This window comes from Pristiophorus japonicus, chromosome 9, assembly GCF_044704955.1.
Source record: "Pristiophorus japonicus isolate sPriJap1 chromosome 9, sPriJap1.hap1, whole genome shotgun sequence".
Lineage (NCBI taxonomy): Eukaryota > Metazoa > Chordata > Chondrichthyes > Pristiophoridae > Pristiophorus > Pristiophorus japonicus.
In genome coordinates this window covers 142,925,304-142,950,295 of record NC_091985.1, presented here as the reverse complement: position 1 = coordinate 142,950,295, position 24,992 = coordinate 142,925,304, and the positions used below count along the sequence as shown (strand labels likewise).

Genomic DNA, 24,992 nt, shown 5'->3' with positions numbered 1-24,992 from the left:
TTGTTTCAAGTATGACTGCTTGAAAGTTCAGTGGAATACTTGAAGCATGACAGAGAAGTAGGATGAATAAAAATGAATGCTGTATATAAAGTTTTATACTACCAGTGATGACCTGTGACGCTGCTAATGATAAATTATAACATGTGCTGCTTGTGAGAACAGGACATTGTCCCATGTAAATCAGAATATATTGTATGTCCTTTCAAGGCTAGAAGGTAATAATTACACTGCATTGTAACAATATTTGTTTTATTTATAGTTCAGGTTATAGGTGAGAACTCTCACTTTGATTGATGGGTCAATTAAGTAGCTGAAGACTTTGGAACTGATATGTTCTCGAGCAGAGGGAACTGAAATAATTAACATTTTATGATAATTTTATATCTGTAAGAAAGCAAACCAAGTGCAGGAGGAAAAAAGTGTAATTTATCCTAATTGTTGGAATGATAGCTTAAAATTTGCTACATTGGCATCTAACTTGTTCAATTTTTCCATTCAGTTTAACTTACTTCTCTGCAGTCTTATTCAGGGTTGGGAGGAGAAAGCAGGCAGTCAATCACATGGGAAGAATGACAGAGTTAGGTATGGTCTAGTCAATTTAATTTGGGCTAATTATAATAAACGTGACTATGATTAAGGTTGATGGAAGGGTTACAGAAAGTTTGCCCAAAAAGTGTTACAAGAAGTAAAATTACATTTACAGGAAATGCTTGCGTACTGTCGGCAAGACTTGGTACATTATAAAGTATGCAGATCCTATCAACTCTGGTTTAAAAAAGAAAAAAATCTTCTCTTTTCATCACATGCTGCTGTCCAACTATAGATTATATTTTGTTAAGCAGAGTCTAAAAGGACTGCTCAGTGGTAGGATGGCATATCAATCAATAAAATATTATCGGTTCAGAGCTGAAACTTGAACTCAGCATCCAGTGCTCACAAAGTATCCCAAATCATCTGTGTACTGCAGTGGTCCAATAAGAAGAGCAGAAATAGGCTAGTGGTCACAATAATCCCTGTATATAGGACAGCCATTTAAGGCTTGAAAGCAACACTGGCCTATGGATTTTATCTTCTCTTTATACAAAAACGTATTCTTTTTAAAAAAAAACTTTCCCTGGAGTATTCTTTTTTTTTTTAATTCATTCTGGGCATCGCTGGCAAGACCAGCATTTATTGTCCATCACCAATTGCCCTCGAGAAGGTGATGGTAAGCCGCCTTCTTGAACCACTGCAGTGCTTGTGGTGAAGATACTCCCACAGTGCTTATAGGGAGGGAGTTCCAGGATTTTAACCCAGCGATAATGAAGGAACGGCGATATGCTTCCAAGTCAGAATGGTGCATAATTTGGAGAGGAACTTGGAGGTGGTGGGGCTCCCATGCACCTGCTGCCCTTGTCCTTCTAGGTGGTAAAGGTCATAGGTTTGACCAAAGAAGCTGCGGCGAGTTGCTGCAGTAAATCTTATAGATGGTACACACTGCAGCCACGGTGCACTGTACTGGAGGGAGTGAAGGTTGAAGGTGGTTGATGGGGTGCCAATCAAGCGGGCTGCTTTGGCCTGGATGATGTTGAGTTTCTTGCGTGTTGGTGGAGCTGCACTCATCCAGGCAAGTGCAGAGTAATCCATCACACTCCTGACTTGTACCTTGTAGATGGTGGAAAGGCTTTGGGAAGTCGGGAGGTGAGACACTTGCCAAAGAATACCCAACCTTTGACCTGCTCTTGTTGCCACAGTATTTGTGTGGCCAGTCCAGTTAAGTTTCTGGTCAATGGTGACCCCCAGGATGGTGATGGTAGAGAGATTCAGTGATGGTAATGCTGTTGAATATCATGGGGATGTGGTTAGACTCTTGCTTGCTAGAAATAGTCATTGCCTGGCATTTTTGAGGCGTGACTGTTACTCACCACTTATTAGCCCAAGCTTGAATGTCGTCCAGGTCTTGCTGCATGGGGGTATGGACTGCTTCATTTTCTAAGGATTTGCAAATGGCACTGAACAGTGTGCAATTATCAGCAAACATCCCCACTTCTGGCCTTATGATGGATGCAAAAGGTCATTGATGAAGCAGCTGAAGATGGTTGAACCAAGGACACCATTCTGATGAACTCCTGCAGCAATGACCTGGGGCTGTGATGATTGACTTCCAACAACCACAACCATCTTCCTTTGTGCTAAATATGACTCCAGCCAGTGAAGAGTTTTCCCCGATTCTCATTCCCTTCAATATTACTAGGGCTCCTTGATGCCACACTTGATCAAATGCTGCCTTGATGTCAAGGACAGTCACTCTCACCTCACCTTTGGAATTCAGCTCTTTTGTCCATGTTTGGACCAAAGCTGTAATGAGGTCTGGCAGAACCCAAACTGAGCATCGTTGAACAGGTTATTGGTGAGTAAGTGCCACTTGATAGCACTGTCGATGACACCTTCCATCACTTTGCTGATGTAGATTGATGGGCCGATAATTGGCCAGTTTAGATTTGTCCTGCATTTTGTGGACAGGACAGAACTGGGCAGTTTTCCACATTGTCGGTAGATGCCAGTGTCATAGCTTTACTGGAAGAGCTTGGCTAGAGATGTGGCTATTTCTGGACCACAAGTCTTCAGCACGACAGCCGGGATGTTGTCGGGTCCCATAGCCTTTGCTCTGAGTTTCTTGATATCACGTGGAGTGAATTGAATTGGCTTCTGTGATGGTGAGGACCTCAGGAGGAGGCCGATATGGATCATCCACATGGCACTTCTGGCTGGCTGCAAACGCTTCAGCCTTGTCTTTGGCACTTGCATGCTGGTCTCCGCCATCACTGAGGATGGGAATATTCATGGAGTCTCCTCCTCCTGTTAGTTGTTTAATTGTCCACCACCATGGACGACTGGATGTGGCAGGACTGCAGAGCTTTGATCTGATCCGTTCATTGTGGGATTGTTTAGCTCCGTTAGTAACATGCTGTTTCCGCTGCTTAACCTGCATGTCGTCCTATGTTGCAGCTTCCCCAGCTTGATACCTCATTTTTAGGTATACCTGGTGCTGTTCCTGACATGCTTTTCTGCACTCCTCATTGAAGCAGGGTTGGTCTCTGGCTTGGTGATAATGGTAGAGGGACATGCCGAGCCATGAGATTACAGATTGTGGTGGAATACAATGCTGCTGCTGCTGATGCCCCACAGCGCCTCTTGGATGCCCGGTTTTGAGCTGCTAGGTCTGTTCTGAATCTATCCAATTTAGCACGGTGGTAGTGCCACACAACGAAGGTGTCTTCAGTGTGAAGACAGGACTTCGTATGCACAAGGACTGTGCAGTGATCACTGCTACCAATGCTGTCATGGACAGATGCATCTGCGACAGGTAAGATTGGGGAGGACTAGGTCAAGTAGGTTTTTCCCTTGTGTTGGTTCTCTCACTACCTTTCACAGGCCCAGTCTGGCAGCTATGTCCTTCAGGACTCGGTCGGCTCGGTCAGTAGTGGTGCTACTGAGCCATTCTTGGTAATGGACATTGAAGTCCCCCACCCAGAGTAAATTTTGTGCCCTTGCTACCCTCAGTGCTTCTTCCACGTGGTGTTCAACATGGAGGAGTACTGATTCATCAGGTGAGGAAGGTGGTAATCAGCTGGAGGTTTCCTTGCCCATGCTGGACTTGAAGCCATGGGACCTCATGGAGTCTGGAGTCAATGTTGTGAACTTCCAGGGCCACTCCCTCCCGACTGTATACCACTGTGCCGCCACCTCGGGTGGATCTGTCCTGCCAGTGGGACAGGACATACCCAGGGATGGTGATGGAGGTATCTGGGACATTGTCTGACAGGTATGATTCTGTGAGTATGACTATGGCAGGCTGTTGCTTGACTAGCCTGTGGACAGCTCTTCCAACTTTGGCATGAGTCCCTAAATGTTAGTGAGGAGAACTGTGTAACGTCGACTGGGCTGAGTGTGCCATTGCCATGTCCGAAGCCGGTGCAGAGGTTGATGCCGGGTGGTCTGTCTAGTTTTATTCTTCTTATTGTTTTTCGTAGTGGTTTGTTACAACTAATTGATTTGCTAGGCCATTTCTGAGGCCAGTTAATAGTCAACCACATTGCTGTGGGTCTGCAGTCACATATAGGTAGACCAGGTAAGGATGACAGATTTCCTTCCCTGAAGGACATTAGTGAACCAGATGGGATTTTACGACAGCCCAGTAGTTTGTATGGGCTTAATTTTGGCCCACCCCTTTTTTCGGCGCACTTACCGGAGATGCGCGCGCCACTTTTCTCTGTTCAGAAGTGCGCCGAAAAATTTCCTCCCCACTTTGGCCACTGTCCAGTGTCTGCTCGGTCGTCGCGCAGCGCGGCCAGTCGAGTCGGGGGCGGAGCCAGCGTCCTGCGCTGAAAAGAGTGCCGGGACGTCGGCACATGCGCATTGGAGTTGGGTCGCGATGTCCACGCATGCGTAGTAGCGGCGAAATTTGGCAATCGGCCATTTTTAAAAGGAATCGTAGCTGCTTGTGTTTTGCCGTTTGCTTGCTGCAGCCTGTCCGGTGAGTTTGCTTCCTGCAGCCGCTTCTTGCAGCTGCAGCGCTCCGATGTCGGCAGTTCAATTGTTTCCGCCCCTAACCCTGGTCGAGTGGTCACCCGGTACATTGTCGTCCCGCACCTCTCCCAGGCTGAGTGGCCTCCCGCACCGGCCGGCCCACTGCCTTCCAAGGCCGAGTTTTCAGATGAAGGTAGAACTTACTTCTATTTTTTTTTATTTGTTATTGAATGCTTATTACTTTCTTTGTTTAGTGCTTTTTAAGTCTTGATGCTTTAGGTGCAGGTCCTCTCCGCTTCCCTTCCCGCCCCTATCCCAGGCCGAATGGCCTCTGATGTGCCCACCTGCGCTGATTTCTTAACTCTCCGCAAGGGTTTTCTGAAGTGGCCACATACGCTGGTCTAAATAGATTTGGAGTAACTATTAGCTGGTCAAAGTGGCCTAAATGACCAAAACTGGCATAGGTGGCTGGTAACACCCCCTTTTGAGAAAAACTAAACTAAAAAAATTGTAACTAACTCACTTACACTGGCACAAATTGAATGCGCAAAATGGGGATTTTTAAGATACGCCAGAAAAATCAAGTTACTCCAAAAAAAAAACGGAGCAACTCCTGGCCAAAATTGAACCCATGGTCACTATTACTGGGCCCAAGTTTCAAGTGGAGTTGCTCCAATTTTCTTGTTTAGTTTAGTTTGGAGTATCTTAGAAATCGCAATTCTCAGCACTTAGTTTGCTCCAGTTCTAGTGAGTTAGTTTAGGTTCATTTTAGTTCAGGTATTTCTTTTCAAAAGGGGGTGTGTCCAGTCATTTAGGCCTGTTTTGCAAGTTTCGGCAGCGAAAACTTACTCTAAACTAACTTAGAATGGACTCAGTGTCCACTTTTGTAAGTTCTGAAAAAATCTTACCTAGAGTTAAGTTTAGTGCGAGCACAGCCAGAGACGGGGAGTGGGAAGCATTAAACACAAAGGACACATCAACATCACAACCGGGGGGGGGGTGGGAAGTTTGAGGATTTTCCATAAATACCTTAACAACATTAAAGAAGCAAAGTTCATTTAAAGCAGTAAGCACAATACAAAGCAGTACATTTACAAAGCACAAAAAGTAATAAGCAATTAATTAATAAAAAAATAGAAGGAACCCTGCACCTAAAGCACCAAGACCAAAGTAATAAGCAACCAATCAATAAAAAAAAAATAGAAGTCCTACCTTTATGTGAAGGGAAGGTGTCTCTCTCTATATTTGATAGTGAGGGGTGGGGGTGTGTGCGGTATGGTTGCGGGGGGGGGGTGAATGCAGTGTGGGGGTGGGGGGGGGAAGAGGCTGGACGGAGGCACCTCCTGCTCTCTCCTCCGGCCCTTCAATGATTGAGTGCCCCCCAATCCACGCTCCTCCATCCCTTCCCATGCTTCTCCCCCACCGATCACCTCCCCAGTGCCCCCTTCCCACGCTTCCCCATCCCTCCCCAGTACCCAAATACAGACTGGGGGGAAAAACGCCCTCCTGAGCCATTGCGCAGGCGCGCATGTTCCAACGCGCCTGCGCAACGCTGCCGGCACTCAGAAGAACGCTGATCCCTAGCCCCGCCCCCCTGCTGGCTGCGATCAGCTTGCTCCGCTCCAGGGAGACTCCGCTGCGCCAGGCCGCGCTCCAGGAAGACCGGAGAATTCCTCGGTAGGATTCGGGCGCGCTTTTTATCCCAGGCAGGTCACGTAAATCTCGGAGGTGCGCCGTTTTCTCCAGCATCGGAAACTTGGGCCCACTGACACTAGATTTTTGTTGCGGATTTATTTCATTAACTGAATTTAAATTGCCTAGCTGCCGTGGTGGGATTTGAACACACGTCTCCGTATTATTAGTCCAGGCCTCTGGATTACCCGTCCTGTAACTTAACCGCTATGCTATCGTTCCCGTATTTAGGATGGCTTTCCATTGAAAATTTCATTTTGAAAAATCTTGTGCCAAGGAGCCCTTTTAAGATCAATGCTCATTTTACACAGAAAAGGGTCAAAAATAATTTGACATTAATACAAGATTTTACCATAACAAAAACGAAGACACTTGGTGCGGACCTACTTCCTCCGACAGTGTGTTTGTATAAACACAACAGAATGTTTTCAAAATTTGCTCAAGATATCTAGAGGCATATATTTATTTTACCCATTCTGATTGGAATTAGGAAAGGACTTGGAATTTGAAGATCAAAAAGTTGATTCCCAAATGTTTTTTTACTATACTGTGGAAAATTGACAAGTAATTTGATTTTGTGGCCGTGGACTAAAATTATCCAAGCATTTTCACGGGTTTAAGTTTCCAATATATTTGCCATGCACTGAGTTTTCCAATTCTACGCTTTGCAGGCTGCAATTTCCCCCCCATTAAAGTGAATGAACAGAAAATCGTGAGCTGGCTAGCGCAGAAGCAGAAAATGCAGGTCCATAAGATGACTTTTAAATACTTCCAGTTCTCAATTTGCATCGCCAAGGAAGGCAACTTTGTGATATTATGTCCCACCATGCTACACACTTTTGCCCTGATCCAATCCCATCCCGCTCCCTTCAGAATACCAGCCTGCATACCTGCCAGTTTCACCAGCCAAATCTATTACCCTGCCTACAACTTAGAACTCTTCTCCCGCCTGTAACCTGAAAGCTAGCCACAAGTGGAAAGACGACCTGCAGCTCAGACCAGGCCCCTACGCCACCTGCCAACCCTCACCTAAAAGAACAGAAGGAAAAGAGAAAGAGTGCAAGAGAAGTAGAAGAGTAGAGAAAGGGAATTGGGGGACAGATAAAGAGAGGGAAAAACATGAGAAAGAGAAAGAGAGAGAAACTGAGAGAAGGAGTAGAGGAACAATTAAAACAGGAGATAAACAGAGATAAGCAAAACAGTAGAGATGGGAAGGAAATTTAAGATAAAGATACAGAAGGGAAGACGGTCACACACAGATCTGGCCAGCACTAACACAAAAACAGGTAGGAGAATGCAATGGTAAGATCCACAAGTAGACGCAGACACGCATGCACACACACCCAGGAACATTGAGGCTAATTGTAGCACCCTTAGCATTGCTCCAATTGAAATCAGCAAACTCAGCAGAGCCCTGGAATTAAAGCTACAGTCATCCTAATCTGTATGCCTCAGCTAATGGATAAGTTCACTCGGAAATCATTCAAAACAGTAGTATCCCGAGACTATTTCTCCCTTAAGTTGATTGCAGTACTAAGCATTAGTGAAATCATGAGGTGCTATAATATTGGTGCATGTAACTCATTTAGTCACCTAGGTTTTATGTATTCTTTTTCCTTATTCCAAGATACAAAAGTAGTACCAGTAAGGATCAGATGTCATCACGCCAGTGAAATACAATAGTGTGCCTACTGGTAGGGTGATCTTTATTCTTGACATAATGTGCATCCCCCTGTACACTGCAAAAGTATAGCCTAGCTTTATAGGTTCTGCAGAAATCTCATATTGAGAACACAGACAAAATTCTGTCATAATAGACATGGTGTTTTAAGAAGGTATAGTAGTTTAAGGAGGTCATTGTACTTCAACACAAATCAAATGCAATAGCCTTCCCAATAGTTAACAGTGGAGTGGAGACCATGTGCGCACCCCCTAACTGACTGCTGAGGTTAGGCTATCTGGAAGCATTTTGTACTGATAACTTTGTCCCTTGAACCTGAACCCCGAAGAAACTGTTGATGGCATTCCAATATGGAAAAATGTTAGGGGGGGGAAATTGCCCTCCGCCCCTTTGAATTATTACCGCCCGGCAGGAGTCAGAGGGAAATTCGGATCTTTAACTTTGTCACCGTCTCCCAGCGCTTTGGGGCGCTGTTTGAGGCAGGTTTGCGTCGGGAGCGCAGCACTGATGTGTACCAACATCCCTCCACTTCACTTAAAAAGGAGGGATGCTGTGAGGCCTAGTGAAGGTTCCTTGGCGCCCATTGGGCCATTAGGGACGGGTTCAACCGGGCCAACGGCCCGGCACACAAGAGGGGGTACCGGGCTGCCTGTTGGCGGACCAGCGGCCCCCATTGTCGGGCCGACTGCAAAATGGCGGCTGCCACAGTGCACCCTCCCCTTTACGGGCAGACACACCATCCAGCCACTGGCAGCCTCCCACCTCGTGAAGCAGTCAGTGGCACCGACTGGTGGTACCCGCGCTCGCGCAGGGCAATTTCCCCCACGGGGCAGAAAAGGGGTCGGCGCGTGGCCGACAACGAGTCAGAGCGCCGGGCGGGGTGGAAACATGGGGCATGACGGAAACTTTGTTCCGCCGCCCCCGGCCCAGTGGCAATTGCAGATGGGTCGCACCATCCGCCTACTCCCAGTCAGAAAGGCCTTTAAAAATATGGGCCATTTTGGCCCGTAATATCCATTTTTAGCTCGATGGCAATTGACCAGTTCCCTGGCTACACTATCTGGATAATCTTCGATAGTATGACAATTCTGAAATGCTTCTATTTTGAGAATTGGCTTAGGACCTTGAGATCCAACATACATGTGGAGTCTGCTTGCATTTTTGGAGGCTATGAAATGTGTGGAATAGAAATCTCACATTGGGTGAACCCTATCTATTAAAAGAGTGCCTCTGAAAAGAGGCCGCTAATCTTTGATAGTTCCTAGGTTCAGTGTCCCGAGTGATGCTTCCCCAAACAGCTACAAAATCAAGATAAGGTATAAATGCTTACTGGGATTAATCCCTCTGTTAAAATAGCAGGAATTATGAGGGTACAGTATAATGGTGGTTGTGTTACTGGACTAGTAATCCAGAGGCTGGACTAATGATCCGGAGACACCACAGCAGCTGAGGAATTTAAATTCAGTTAATTAAATAAATCTGGAATAAAAATGGCCTAGCAAGTCACTCAGTTTTATCAAACCACTGCGATAAGGTACAATATCAATAAAACCGGACCGCCCAATATCGACCTAAGCTTTGGATTCGGACACGATAAAGACACACCCAGTCCAGTCGACCCTGCAAAGTCCTTCTCACTAACATCTGGGGACATGCGAAATTTGGGAGAGCTGTCCCACACACTCGTCAAGCAACAGCCTGACTCGAATCAACATCTCAAATTCCTCCATCACCATCCTTTCCCACCAGCAGGGCAGACCCACCAGAGGTATACATACAGTCAGGAGGGACTGACCCTGGGAGTCTTCAATATTGACTTCAGACCCCATGAAGTTTCATGGTTTCAGGTCAAGCATGGGCAAGGAAACCTCCTGCTGATTACCACCTACCGCTCCCCCCTCAGCTGATGAATCAGTACTCCTCCATGTTGAACACCACTTGGAAGAAGCACAAAGAGGATAGCAAGGGCACAGAGTGTACACTGGTTGGCTTGGTATCATTACTGGCCGAACCCTGAACAACATATAGCTGGCCTAATGGGCCTGCAGCAGGTGATGAGAGAACCAACACGAGGGAAAAACACACGCGACCTCGTCCTCATTAATCTGCCTGTCGCAGGTGTATTTGTCCATGACAATATTGGTAGGAGTGACCACTGCACAATCCTTGTCAAGATGAAGTCCCATCTTCACACTGAGGACATCCTCCACCATGTTCTGTGGCATTACCAGTGTTAAAGAGGAGATCTAGCAGCTTAAAACTGGGAATTCACGAGGCACTGTGGACCATCAGCAACAGCAGAATTGTATTCCACCCCAATCTGTCACCTGATGGTCTGGCATATACCTCACTTTACCATTACCATCAAGCCAGGGGACCAACCCTAATTCAATGAGGAGTGTAGAAGAGCATACCAAGAGCAGCACCTAGCGCATTTCAAATGAGTGTGGCACCAAGCAGTCCTAGCAAAATTGAAGTCAATGGGGATCAGGGGGAAAACGTTTCACTGGCTGGAGTCATACCTAGCACAAAGAAAGATGTTGTAGTTTTTGGAGGTCAATCATCACAGCCCCAGGACACTGCTGCAGGAGTTCCTCAGGGCAGTGTCCTAGGCCCAACCATCTTCAGCTGCTTCATCAATGACCTTCCCTCCATCATAACGTCAGAAGTGGGAATGTTCGCTGACGATTGCAGTGTTCAGTTCTATTCGCAACTCCTCAGATAATGAAGCAGTCCGTGCCAAATGCAGTAAGGCCTGGACAACATTCAGGCTAGGCTGATAAGTAGCAAGTAGCATTCTTGCTACCAAACAAGCACCAGGATATGACCATCTCCAACAAGAGATGGTTTAACCACCTCCCCTTGACATTCAACATTGTCGAATCCCTCACCATCAACATCCTGGGGATCACAATTAACCAGAAAGTTAACTGGAGCAGCCACATAAATACTGTAGCTACAAGAACAGGTCAGAGGCTGGGTATTCTGCGGCGAGTGACTGACCGTCTGACTCCCCAAAGCCTATCTATCAACTACAAGGCACAAGTCAGGAGTGTGATGGAATAATCTCCACTTGCCTGGATAAATGCAGCTCCAACAACAGTCATGAAGCTCGACATCATCCAGGATAAAGCAGCCTGCTTCATTGGCATCCCATCCACCATCTTAAGCATTCACTCCCACCGCCACTGGTGCACTGTGGCTGTAGTGTGTACCATCTACAAGATTCACTGCAGCAACTCACCAAGGCTTCTTTGACAGCACCTCCCAAACACTCGACCTCTATCACCTAGAAGGACAAGGGCAGTAAGCGAATGGGAACACCACCACCTCCAAGTTCCCTTCCAAGTCACACACCTTCCTGACGTGGAAATATATCGCCATTCCTTCATGGTCACTGGGTCAAAATCCTGCAATTCTCTACCCAACAGCAGTGTGGGAGTACCTTCATCACACAGGCTACAGCAATTCAAGAAGGTGGCTCACCATCACCTTCTCGAAGGCAATTAGCGATGGGCAATTAATGCTGGCCTTGCCAGCGACGCTCACATCCTGTGAATGAATGAAAAAATTTTTTTTTTCATTTAATACTAAGGTTCATCTTCACACAATGTAACTTCAAGCCTAAGTGATCTTCCACGGGATACATAAAATATTCCACGAGTGATTTAATCGAACACTGCAAAAATAGGCATCCACCATATGAAGATTGGTTACATTCTGGACACATTACAATACGCCATGGATTTTTATTCCAAAAGATCCCATAAAGGCAACAGCTGATATGGTACTGAAGCATCTGAGCATTAAGTGACAGATTTGGTATCTAGCCTGTGCTAGGTTAGGCATTCTCAGCCAATACAGTGTTGGGGTACCACAATTGCATTCAGAATTCCTTGGTTAGAGTGAGAAAAATTGATTGGCCAGGCTGCAGGACACGTGCAGCAGAGTTTTGAGCTGAAATTTAGAAAGCATTGAGGATGGGAGGCCAGCCAGGCGAGTGTTGGAATTGTCAACACTGGACAGGGTGACAAAGACATGGTTGAGAATTTCAGCAGTAGACAGGCTGAGGCAAGGACAGAGTGGGCGATGTTACAGAGGTGGAAGTAGGTAGTTGTGATGGGGAGGATTTGAGGTCGGAGGCTCAGCTCGGGGTCGAATAGAACATCTGGGTCACAAAAAAATCTGGTTCAACCTGAGCATGATTTAGGATGGAATCAGTGGAAGAGAGTTTGTGACAGAGGCTGAAGACGATTCATTTGATGTTTTCAAAGTTTAACTAGAGGAAGACTGGAGGTCAGACAAGCAGTCTGACAGCACAATGGTAGTGGAGTGGTTGAGAAAGTTGGTAGCGAAGTAGAGCATAACATAATGGGCAACATGTAGATGAGCAAGAGGAGGGGGGGCGGGGGCAAGGATAGACACTTGGGGGACTTCAGAGGTTCAGGGTGGAAAGAGAAGCCATTGGTGAAGATGCTCTAGCTACGATCAGATAGGCAAGAGAGAGTTTTGGTGGAGAGACGTTAAAGGAAGATAGTGTGGTCGACCATGTCAAAGGCTGAAGAAAGGTTGAGGCGGACCATGCAGCATTGTCAGTCACAGAGGATGTCATTTGATTATGATTAGGACCGTTTCAGTCCTGTGATGGGGCAGAAACCTGATTGGAGAGATTCAAACATGGAGGCATAGATTTGTTGGCAATAACAAATTCAAATTCAAGCACTATGGAGAAAAAGGAGGTTAGACATAGATCGGCAGCTTGCAAGAACAAAGGAATTCAGGGTGAGTTTTGTAATGAGAAGAATGATGGCAGTTTGAAAGAAAGAGAGTGGGGCAGTACCTGTGGAGAAGGTACCATTTACAATGTCAGCTAGAATGGGGACCACGAAGAGATGATGAGTGGTCAGCCGTTTAGTAGAAATGATATCAAAGCAACATCGAAATAGGAGTAAGCCATTCAGCCCCTCGAGTCTGTTCGCCATTCAATGAAATCATGGAACAGGTAATGTGTCTCATGGGCATGATGAACTCGGAGAGGGCATCTGGGGTGGTAGAAGAGAAGGTAACAAAGGCACAGGATCAGGGCTAGGTCGGGGGAAGTAGCACCAGAAGCAGCTGAACAGATCGTCTCAATCTTAGTGACAAAGAAGTCCATGGGCTCCCTGCACTTGTTGTGGGCAGTGAGGGTGGTGGGGGTTTAAAAAGATGCTCAGTATTGGAGGAAACAAGTCGGTGTTACCTTGGATCCATCGAATAATTCTGATGTAGTAAGTGGTTTCGACAGAGGAGAGGGCCGATTACATTTATTTATATGCTGCCCCTTAGCAACATCATCCAAAGCTATAGGTTGAACTTCCAAATGTATACCAATGACACCTAGCTCTATGTTTCCACCGCACTGGGAAGATCATCTTCAGCCCACACAAACTTCATACGCTCAACTACCGACTCTCTGTCGTCTCCCTGGCGACTGTCTCGGAACCAGATTGTTCAAACCGAGCTAAGCTTCTGGCCTCGTATCTTCTCTATCACAAAGACTGACCATTTCTTTTTCCATAACATTGCTTGCCTCTGTCCATACCTTAGCCGATCTGCTTCTGAAACTCTAATTTATGTCTTTGTCATCTCCAGACTCAATTACTCTAGTACAGTCCTGGTCAGCCTCTCATCGTTGCCAAACTCTTATCCAAAACTGTTACCCTTATCCTATTCCAAATAAAGTGAAACTTGCCCATTACACTTGTCCTTTTGAACTTACATTGTTGTTTACATTTCTCCATGGTCTCATCCTTCCCCATCTCTATAATCTCTTTTAACCTTACCACATCCCTTCCCTTTGCCCCACATTGGCAACTGCGTCTTCAGCCGCCATGGTACCACTCTCTGGAATTCCCTCCCGAAATCTTTCCTCATCCCCCACCTCTCTGACCAACCCCTAATCTCTTTTCCTTTGACTCGGTGTCTATTATCCCTCTGCCTCGGTGAAGAACCTTGCGATCTTTTTCTACATTAAAGGTGCTATATAAATGCATGTTGTTGTAGAGTAAATAGACTATAACGTTGAACTCAAAGCGAAATGCACTGTGGCTAGTTTTACCACAGAAAATAAGCTTCTCTAAGCAGTGTATTTTTTCTTTGCTTTTAACTATTATAATTCTTTCATTTATTTATAACTATTATTTCCATGGACATTCACTAGGTCTTGCATTTGACAAAACAGAGGCTGCTTGGCAGTCCAGATCATCCTTCTTTCAGAAAAAGGAAGCCAGCATTGGAGGAAGGAAGGAAACCAAAGGGGATATAAATAATTGTTGGAAAAATTCTCCTCCAATATAGCAATAATACATCAAAACTGAATTCAATCTAAAATATATTAGTAACAATTGTAGAATCTTAGAAATTTCTGCAGAAAAATGCCACTCAGACCATCATTTTCTGCATTGTTGCTATTACTATTTCAAAGCTGTCAAACTTAATCCAATTTTCATGCTCCATCCCTCTAACCTTTAATATTTCACTTCAATTGTTTTTTTTAATTACTTCTTCAATGTTGTCACTGTCATTAATGTATTCCATATTCTAATAAAGCTGAAAAAAAAATTCTTCCAACAACCCCCATTATGCCACTAGCACTAATCCTAAATTAGTGTTCTTGATTCACCAATCAGTCGCAATAACCTTTCAATATTTACTCTCTCAAATACTTGAACATTTTTGAACATTTCTATTAGATCCCCCTTTAATGTTCTCTAAGCTTATTTTTTAATTTCATCAAAGCTATTTCCTCCCATGCCTGTTGTCATCCTAGTAAATCTACAATACAACTTTTCTATGGATCTTATATTCTTTCTAATAATGGGGTTCCCAAAACTGTAAATATTACTCCATCAGTGGCCGAACTAAGGTGTTATATAGATTCATCATTCCCTCTTTACTTTTATTTTCAATGTCTATGTTTATAGCTTTTTCCATAACAATCAAAACATCTTGTTTAAATATGAAATGAATGCCCCAAGATTTCCACAGGTTACAGAAAGTTTAAGTTTCTAATGCATAAACAAATCTATATTGAAAGAATATGTAAACAAAGGCAGGTTAAATCGCTAATTCTGCCCAACTATACCCCTACCTGTAAGAATGGTAGCATTAGAAGAACTTAGCCTCTGCCAGTTCTGCGTTGTATTTGCATCAATAGCGACATCAGTTAGCACACCGACTTCTGATCCTTCATCAAATGTCTTCCACTGAGTTAAGGATATCTCCGTTTCATTGAAACTACTAAAACCATTGGAAGTTTCACTACTAATACTCTCACCTAAGTGATAGCAGAAAAAATAAGTTAGTTATTTTTTACATATGCAGAATGTTGATTATTCCCTCTAAAGTCAGATAAAATCCATGTAATGTTTTAAAATACAAATCATTTAATATAATTTTTCATGTTCGACGCTTCATATTTGAAAATCTTTGCTTAGCGAAGCATTTCAAACTGAAAATTGGTTTACGCACATTTAATCTTTTGAAATATTTATACTGTTCCCTATCACATGATTACCGCATTGATTCACATATCACAATTACAAAATAGAGCAAATTAGGAAGAAAATCAGATAATTCCATACACAACTGCAAATGTAACAAAATGCAGTTTGAAAAAAATTAGCTTGACATTAATGCTCGAACACCTCAGTATTTACAGTCCATTGTGCTGACCAGCAATCTTCATGTTCCTCGAAAGCTCCTAGAGCCCTCTAGCACCTATCTTATGTCCCCCTACCTGCATGATGTATTTCTAATTCCCCCTTCCCTACTGTCTAGCTATTTGTATGACTGTTAAATATTGTTACTTCCTTCTTGTCTTTACAGTAACTTTAGTAACACTACTGGTTGGCAGAGCTACTCTATCCTCTCACATGATGAAAAAATTATTGTTTTGCACTGTAGGGAAATATAGGATAGCCCTGGAGCCCATGATGATCCATAACTCTTGTTGAAAGAGCACTAACTAAGAAGCAACATTAAACATGGAAATCTAAAATGGCTGAGAAGGGAATTGAATACACAGTCCAGCAATAAGAAGAACTCTGGCACAATAGATGCTAAAAGCCGCAAGAGCAAAGAACTCCACAGGACACCCTTAAGCACCATGGACATCAGCAAGGCACAGAATACCTGGAATACTGCTTGCAGTTTTGGTTTCCATATTTACAAAAGGATATACTTGCTTTGGAGGCAGTTCAGAGAAGGTTCACTAGGTTGATTCCGGAGATGAGGGGGTTGACTTATGAGGAAAGGTTGAGTAGGCTGCGCCTCTACTCATTGGAATTCAGAAGAATGAGAGGTGATCTTATCGAAACGTAAAAGATTAAGAGAGGATGTTTCCACTGATGGGGGAGATTAGAACTAGGAGGACATGATCTTAGAATAAGGGGCTGCCCATTTAAAACCGAGATGAGGAGAAATTTCTTCTCTGAGGGTTGTAAATCTGTGGAATTTGCTGCCTCAGAGAGCTGTGGAAGCTGGGACATTGAATACATTTTAGACGGAAATAGAGAGTTTCTTAAATGATAAAGGGATAAGGGGTTATAGGGAGCAGGCAGGGAGGTGGAGATGAGTCCATGATCAGATCAGCCATGATCTTATTGAATGGCGGAGCTGGCTCGAGGGGCCGTATGGCTTACTGCTGTTCTTATTTAGAACACCTGAAAGTCCAAGAGATGGATGAAATCCAGGATTGTCTAAATAAGCAAAAGCAACCATATCAAAACATCTTGGATTCATGGTCAATTTGCCTGCCTATCCAAGACAGGCAACAAATGGTCCAATCCTGGTGGCATGATTGTGCCGAGCAGGAGATTTTGCCATTAATCCATCAGCATAACTCCAGAACAATGCTGCCTTTTTTTTTTAAACTGACCTGGGTTTTGTTTTAAAGTTGGAAATAAGTCATCACAGAGGATGGAAAAGCCATTGCAAATTTGATAAATCAACAAATTCCCTTACATGGAGTGATAAGAGTAGGAAGTCCACAATTTAAATCTGAAAAGCAACATAATAACAGAACAAATCTGAACAGAAAAGTTCCTGATAGATGAAATGCCGATCATACTTCAGTTGATCTAAGGACAGCCATCACCCCAGATAAAGCAGGAGAATGGGAATTTAAGTCCAAGGATAGGTCTAAAGGTGGAGCATGGAAATAACATAGTTGATGCAAATAATTTTAATGGAATTGATTCTCTCCTGTTGGGAGGGAGAGAGGATTACAACTGATGATCTGCCTCAATCCCAGCAAGTAAAAAGATTCAAAATCACACGATTAGCCTGATGGACCAAAATATTATGAGTTCAGGACTCACTCTTATTTCTCAATCTGTATCTTCCTTGAGATGACTGAAGTGAATCTGCATTACTTTCTAGGTCACCAGGGCTACTGCTCCTACGTATCATGATCTGCAACAAAAAAGCAAGTGAAGTATTTATGTTGTATTAGCATACTATGAATGGGCTTTAACAGATTTTTCCTCCTAATTTTACTTTGCAATGCTTGTACAGAACAGATTCATTATAATAGTCATAAAAGCGACAACATTAATGTGCTGCATAAAGATGCACATTTAAACATTCACACAGGAGTATTAATGTTTAAAAAGTTAATGATATTTTGTTGGGCAGACAATGACTCAAAGGCTGCAGTACCCCTACACATAAATTTTCCAGGTAGAAATAAGTTATCTTGTCTTTTCATAACACTTGCATTGGGAGCAATAGGAGTTTTGCCAAGTCAAAAAAAACAACTTGAAAACACCCTGAAAGTTGACATGCAGTGATGGAATGTGGGAACATGTGGCCATCCCAACATTTGTAAAGCTACATACTGTGGAACAGAGCCCAGTTGGAATGTACAAGTGTCTCTGCAGTTTGTTTACTAGGATTGCTGACTGTATTACATGACTTTAACATTGAGGATGGTACTTTCTGACACTCGAGTGGCCAAAAGATCCATAAATTCTGGAATCTTCAAAATCTCTGAATATTTCATTAGTCATATGGGACAATAACAGCTTATTATAATAAAGCTGTTCATGTGTTTACCGAGAAGAAGGAACAAATCAGACAAGTGAATAAACTAAATATTGAAATACTATACATGGTCCTCCAAAACTTGAATCTATGAGTATTTAAATAAGAAAAAAACAAAAATATTTTTTACCATAAAAAGCAATGGATAATGATTTAAACTTTTCTTTGGAATTTGCAATTAAAAATAAAACATGCTAGTAAGATTTCCCCATATAAATGTCTTGGGACACTTCCTATGTTAAAGGCGTCCTATAAATGCAAGTTGTTGATACTGCTCACGTAAATTGGAGAACACATTTATGGTAGCAGGATAATTATACATTATAATGAATAATTTATTATATAATGAATATAACCAATGGAGCTTTCAAATCAATAATTATTTCCCAACAGAAGTAATGGGACTGCTTTGAGGAAAGCTTTCTGCTGCTAAACTGAAGCTGTGCTTGACATGACATTCCATTTATGACTGCAAACTGTTCCCAGAACAATGATCTGATTTTCTATAAGCTCAACTACTACCTGTGGAGAAGTTCCCTAAATATGCACATGCTGAGGTTGATTCGGTAATTTCAGATACTATCCTGTGTCTTATTGGAGTGCAAGGGCAGGAAGCAGAGGGGAACTGAACTTGACACAGAATATCAACTCCATGTTGTAACAATTTAAAACACATAATTAAAAAGTCTTGTACCTAACATATGTTCATAATCACACCTGTCAAAGCATGAAGCATCCAGAGAGCTAGAGAAATAAATCATGATCAACTCGTCTGTTAATGCTTAAGGCTCATTAAAATCAGTTTTTTTAGCAATTTTCACCAATAAATTACCACATTTTTTCAAGTAGCAAATCAGTAAAAATCATCTTCCACCTTAAAAAAATAAAGAGGAAAAAAAAGACAAATTTCCCATTGTTTTTGTACCAATAATCAGGTCCGGAGATGCAGATGTAACTGTAGTCCATGTTGTATGATGTACATGTAGTGCTGGAATCATGGGTGTGATGCACGTGCACGATGGACCTAATTTTTGGCAGGAAAAGAAATGATGGATGTGCAATTCTGAATTTTTTTTTAAGGGAACCTCAATCATCTTAGGTTCTGCTGTGAGAACTACATTAATTATAATGCAATAGACACCAGTGTTTAATTAGTTGTTGAGTATAGAGAGAGTGCACTGACAGAGCTACCACACTCATCATCCATGAACACCGAGATCAATAATCGAAGAGGCTGACTCAGGCCACAGACATTGGGCCCAATTTTGCCCAAAGCCAGTTTTTGGCATATTGCCAGAGTTATGCCCGTTTTTCTACTCAAGAACTACTCCAAAAATAAATGTGCCAAGTTTCCCCGCTCCATTTTTCAAAATTGGCGCCGCACAGCCTGTCCTGTAGCCTCGGAGGGGTGGAGCCAATTGTCTGCGCCGAAATAACGATGCCGATCCTTCTGCGCATGCATGGAAAAAAAGGACGTTTTTGCATAAATTCCTAAGGGCGCGCATGTGCAGTACAGCTCCCAGTCTGCAATCGGCCATTTGTATAGAGCCAGTTGTGTGTGAGAACATTTCATTCTCATTGGAAAAATCGGAGCTGCTGCAATACAAGATGCAACGCGGCGCAAGGACCAAGAATTTCTTACAGGATGAAGTGGAGGCACTCGTTACTGTGATTGAGGGCGGAAGGCAGGAGCTGGACACCAGCAGAGGTCACATAAAAGTTCCACCCAAAGAACTTTTTGGGGACTTGACAAGGTGGATGCAGAGAGGATGTTTCCACTGATGGGGGAGATTAGAACTAGAGGGCATAGAAACATAGAAAATAGATGCAGGAGCAGGCCATTCGGCCCTTCGAGCCTGCACCGCCATTCAATATGATCATGGCTGATCATGCAACTTCAGTACTCCACTCCCGCCTTCTCTCTGTACCTCCTGATCCTCTTAGCTGTAAGGACCACAGCTAACTCCCTCTTGAATATATCCAACGAACTGGACTCAACAACTTTCTGTGGTAGAGAATTCCACAGGTTCACCACTCTCTGGGTGAAAAAGTTTCACCTCATCTCGGTCCTATATGGCTTACCCTTTATCCTTAGATTGTGACCCCTGGTTCTGGACTTCCCCAACACCTGGAACATTCTTCATGCATTTAACCTGTCCAGTCCTGTCATCATTTTACATGTTTCTATGAGATCCCCTCTCATTCTTCTAAATTCCAGTAAGTATAAGCCTAGTCGATCCAGTCCTTCTTCACATGTCAGTCCTGCCATCCTGGGAATTAGTCTGGTGAACCTTCGCTGCACTCCCTCAATAGCAAGCACTTCCTTGCTCAGATTAGGAGACCAAAACTGCACACAATACTCAAGGTGTGGTCTCACCAATGCCCTGTACCAACTGCAGCAAGACCTCCCTGCTCTTATACTCAAATCCTCTCGCTATGAAGGCCAGCATGTCATTTGCTTTCTTTACTGCCTGATGTACCTGCATGCCTACCTTCAATGACTGATGTACCATTACACCCAGGTCTCGTTGCACCTCCCCTTTTACTAATCTGTCACCATTCAGATAATAATCTGCCTTCCTGTTTTTGCCACCAAAGTGGATAACCTCACATTTATCCACATTATAGTACATCTGCCATGCATTTGCCCATTCCCCTAACTTGTCCAAGTCACCCTGCAGCCTCTTAGTATCCTCCTCACAATTCACACTGCCACCCAGCTTGGTGTCATCTGCAAACTTGGAGATATTACATTCAATTCCTTCGTCTAATGTATATTGTAAATAGCTGGGATCCCAGCACTGAACCTTGCGGCACCCCATTAGTCACTGCCTGCCATTCTGAAGAGGACCCGCTGATTCCCACTCTTTGCTTCCTGTCTGCCAACCAGTTCTCTATTCTCGTCAATACATTACCCCCAATACCATGTGCCTTAATTTTGCACAGTAGTCTCTTGTGTGGGACCTTGTCAAAAGCCCTTTGAAAGTCCAAATACACCACATCCACTGGTTCTCCCTTATCCACTCTACTGGTTACATCCTCAAAATACTCTAGAAGATTTGTCAAGCATGATTTCCCTTTCATAAATCCATGCTGTCTTGGATTGATCCCGTCACTGCTTTCCAAATGCACTGCTATTACATCTTTAATAATTGATTCCAGCATTTTCCCCACCACCGATGTCAGGCTAACCGGTCTATAATTCCCTGTTTTCTCTCTCCCTCCTTTTTTTTTTTTAAAAGTAGGGTTACATTAGCTACCCTCCAATTCATAGATACTGATCCAGAGTCCACGGAATTTTGGAAAATGACACCAATGCATCTACTATTTCTAGGGCCACTTCCTTAAGTACTCTGGGATGCAGACCATCAGGCCCTGGGGATTTATTGGCTTTTAGTCCCATCAATTTCCCTAACACAATTTCCCGCCTAATAAGGATATCCTTCAGTTCCTCCTTCTATCGACCCACTGTCACCTAGTACATTCGGAAGGTTATTTGTGTCTTCCTTCGTGAAGACACAACCGAAGTATTTGTTCAATTGGTCTGTGTTGTAGGAGGTAGGCACCTTTAGAATATACCAGAATACTAGGCATTAGGCACCTGCTAGATAACATCAAAACTCACATAAGCTTAAAATGGACACACACATAAAATGGCTGCCCAGGCATGATGGGAAATCAGGTAGTCAAGCTGTGAACTGTTGAACGTTCAATGACCAAGCAATAACCCTGTGAGGCCCACTGTAGGAATGCCTGGGATGCGGGAAGACAGAGATAAGAAGGAAACCATCTCCTGTGAACAAGGTCATAAACCAATTAATTCCCCAGGAAGAAAGATAAGAGGGAAACCATCTCCTGTAAACAAGGTTATAAACCAATTATTTCTCCCAGATGAAAGAACTAGGGAGAGAACCTATAAAGTCATCGATCAGCCCAAGCTGACAATAACCGAACATATGGTTCCCTGGATACTAGGGGAATTCTATTGGGTTAAAAGAACCTATATGTAATCTATAATCGTTGTGATTGGCTTGTGTCCAGCCGTGATGGGCTGTGTAGCTGTAGTAAACTGTTTTGTAACTGTTGTGAAACATATAAAGGTGCATGTAACCCTTTGTTCTGTGGAGAGAAACCTGGATACGGTCCTGAGTTTTTCCTCCCCGCTGAGCGTAATAAAAGCTGCATCAGCATTGGAACCGACTCTGAGTGTTGAGTGATTCTTCTAAGAAAACACTAACGCTAACAGTCTGCTATTTCTTTGTTTCCCATTAAAAATTCACCTGAATCCGACTGCAAGGGACCTACGTTTGTCTTCACTAATCTTTTTCTCTTCACATATTTATAGAAGCTTTTGCAGTCAGTTTTTATGTTCCCTGCAAGCTTCCTCTCGTACTCTATTTTCCCCCTCTTAATTAAACCCTTAGTCCTCCTCTGTTGAATTCTAAATTTCTCCCAGTCCTCAGGTTTGTTGCTTTTTCAAGACAATTTATATGCCTCTTCCTTGGTTTTAACATAATCTTTAATTTCTCTCGTTAGCCACGGTTGAGCCAACTTTCTCGTTTTATTTTTACTCCAGACAGGATGTACAATTGCTGAAGTTCATCCATGTGATCTTTAAATGTTTGCCATTGCTTATCCACCGTCAACCCTTTAAGTAGCCTTTGCCAGTCTATTCTAGCCAATTCACGCCTCATACCGTCGAAGTTACCTTTCCTTAAGTTCAGGACCCTAGTTTCCGAATTAACTGTGTCACTCTCCATCTTAATAAAGAATTCTACCATATTATGGTCACTCTTCCCAAACGGGCCTCGCACAACAAGATTGCTAATTAGTCCTTTCTCATTACACATCATCCAGTCTAGGATGGCCAGCCCTGTAGTTGGTTCCTCGACATATTGGTCTAGAAAACCATCCCTAATACACTCCAGGAAATCCTCCTCCACCGCATTGCTACCAGTTTGGTTAGCCCAATCAATATGTAGATTAAAGTCACCCATGATAACTGCTGTACCTTTATTGCACACATCCCTTATTTCTTGTTTGATGTTGTCCCCAACCTTACTATTACTGTTTGGTGGTCTGTACACAACTCCCACTAGCGTTTTCTGCCCTTTGGTATTCCGCAGCTCCACCCATACCGATTCCACATCATCCAGGCTAATGTCCCGCCTTACTATTGCATTAATTTCCTCTTTAACCAGCAACGCCACTCTGACTCCTTTTCCTCTCTGCCTATCGTTCCGAAATGTTGAATACCCCTGGATGTTGAGTTCCCAGCCTTGGTCACCCTGGAGCCATGTCTCCGTGATGCCAATTACATCATATCCGTTAACTGCTGTCTGCGCAGTTAATTCGTCCACCTTATTCTGAATATTCCTTGCATTGAGACACAGAGCCTTCAGGCTTGTCTTTTTAACACACTTTGCCCCTTTAGAATTTTGCTGTAACATGGCCCTTTTTGTTTTTTGCCTTGGGTTTCTCTGCCCTCCACTTTTACTATTCTTCTTTCTATATTTTGCTTCTGCCTCCATTTTATTTCCCTCTGTCTCCCTGCATAGGTTCCCATCTACCTGCCATGTTAGTTTAACTCCTCCCCAACAGCACAAGCAAATACTCCCCCTAGGACATTGGTTCTGGTCCTGCCCAGGTGCAGACCGCCCGGTTTGTACTGGTCCCACCTCCCCCAGAACCGGTTCCAATGTCCCAGGGATTTGAATCCCTCCCTTTTGCACCACTCCTCAAGCAATGTATTCATCTGTGCTATTCCTACTCTGACTAGCACGTGGCACTGGTAGCAATCCTGAGATTACTACTTTTGAGGTCCTACTTTTTAAATTTAGCTCCGAGCTCCCTAAATTCGTCTTGTAGGGCCTCATCCCGTTTTTTACCTATATGTTTGGTAACTATATGCACCACGACAAGTGGCTGTTCGCCCTCCCTTTTCAGAATGTCCTGCACCCGCTCCGAGACATCCTTGACCCTTGCACCAGGGAGGCAACATACCATCCTGGAGTCTCGGCTGCGACCGCAGAAACGCCTATCTATTCCCCTTACAATCGAATCCCTTATCACTATTGTTTCCCCATTCTTTTTCCTGCCCTCCTGTGCAGCAGAGCCACCCACGGTGCCATGAACTTGGCTGCTGCTGCTCCCCCTGATGAGTCATCCCCCTCAACAGTACCCAAAGCGGTGTATCTGTTTTGCAGGGGGATGACCGCAGGGGAACCCTGCACTACCTTCCTTGCACTGCTCTTCCTGTTGGTCACCCATTTACCATCTGGCTGTGTACCCTTTACTTGCGTGAAGGCCAACTCGCTAAACGTGCTATTCACGTCATTCTCAGCATCGTGGATGCTCCAGAGTGAATCCACCCGCAGCTCCAGGGCCGCAATGCGGTCTGTCAGGAGCTGGAGGCGGATGCACTTCCCACACACGTAGTAGTCAGGGACACTGACAGCGTCCCTGACTTCCCACATAGTAGAAGAGGGGCATAACATGTGTCTGAGCTGTCCTGCCATGACTTAACCCTTAGATAAACTTAATTTGGCAACAACAATGCTAAAGGTTACTTACTGATAAAGAAAAGAAAAAAAGAAAAGGAGGGCCCGGCTTGAGGCTCTTCAGTGCCTGGTGTGGGGATTGGAGTGGGAGTGCCAGTTGTTTCTGTCAATGGGCGCGGGGTCTGGGCGTGTTCCATTATTGGTGCAGCTAACTCCAACATGCCGTCCCTCATGTGCCCTGACAGTATCTCAACTACCTCCAACATTCCCTCCCTCATGTTCGCTGCCAGCGTCTCACCTTCCCTCATGTTGAGCAACAGTGTGTCAACTACCTGTGACATTCCCTCATCACATGTTCAGTGATAAGTGTTTGTACCATCTCTGACATTCCCTCCCTGATGTTCACTGACAGTGCATCACCTACTTGTGACATTCCCTCCCTCATGGTCACAGACATCGTTCTCATTTCTCGTGAGATTGCTGTTACATCTCTCGACAGTCCCGCTACCTCATCACTAACCCCACTA

The 24,992-nt window shown here is 44.0% G+C and overlaps 1 protein-coding gene across 2 annotated transcripts in view; it reads right to left on the bottom strand.

Moving 5' to 3' along the window:
* Nucleotides 1–24,992, bottom strand: part of ralgapa2 (Ral GTPase activating protein catalytic subunit alpha 2) — a 468,335-nt gene that overhangs the window by 415,804 nt on the left and 27,539 nt on the right. For both annotated transcript variants that reach the window (XM_070889893.1, XM_070889894.1), the window contains 2 exons: nucleotides 17,242–17,335; nucleotides 15,012–15,197 (listed from right to left, as the gene is read on the bottom strand). In XM_070889893.1, the coding sequence (XP_070745994.1) occupies nucleotides 15,012–15,197; nucleotides 17,242–17,335 (280 nt within the window). The remainder of the gene's footprint in view (nucleotides 1–15,011; nucleotides 15,198–17,241; nucleotides 17,336–24,992) is intronic.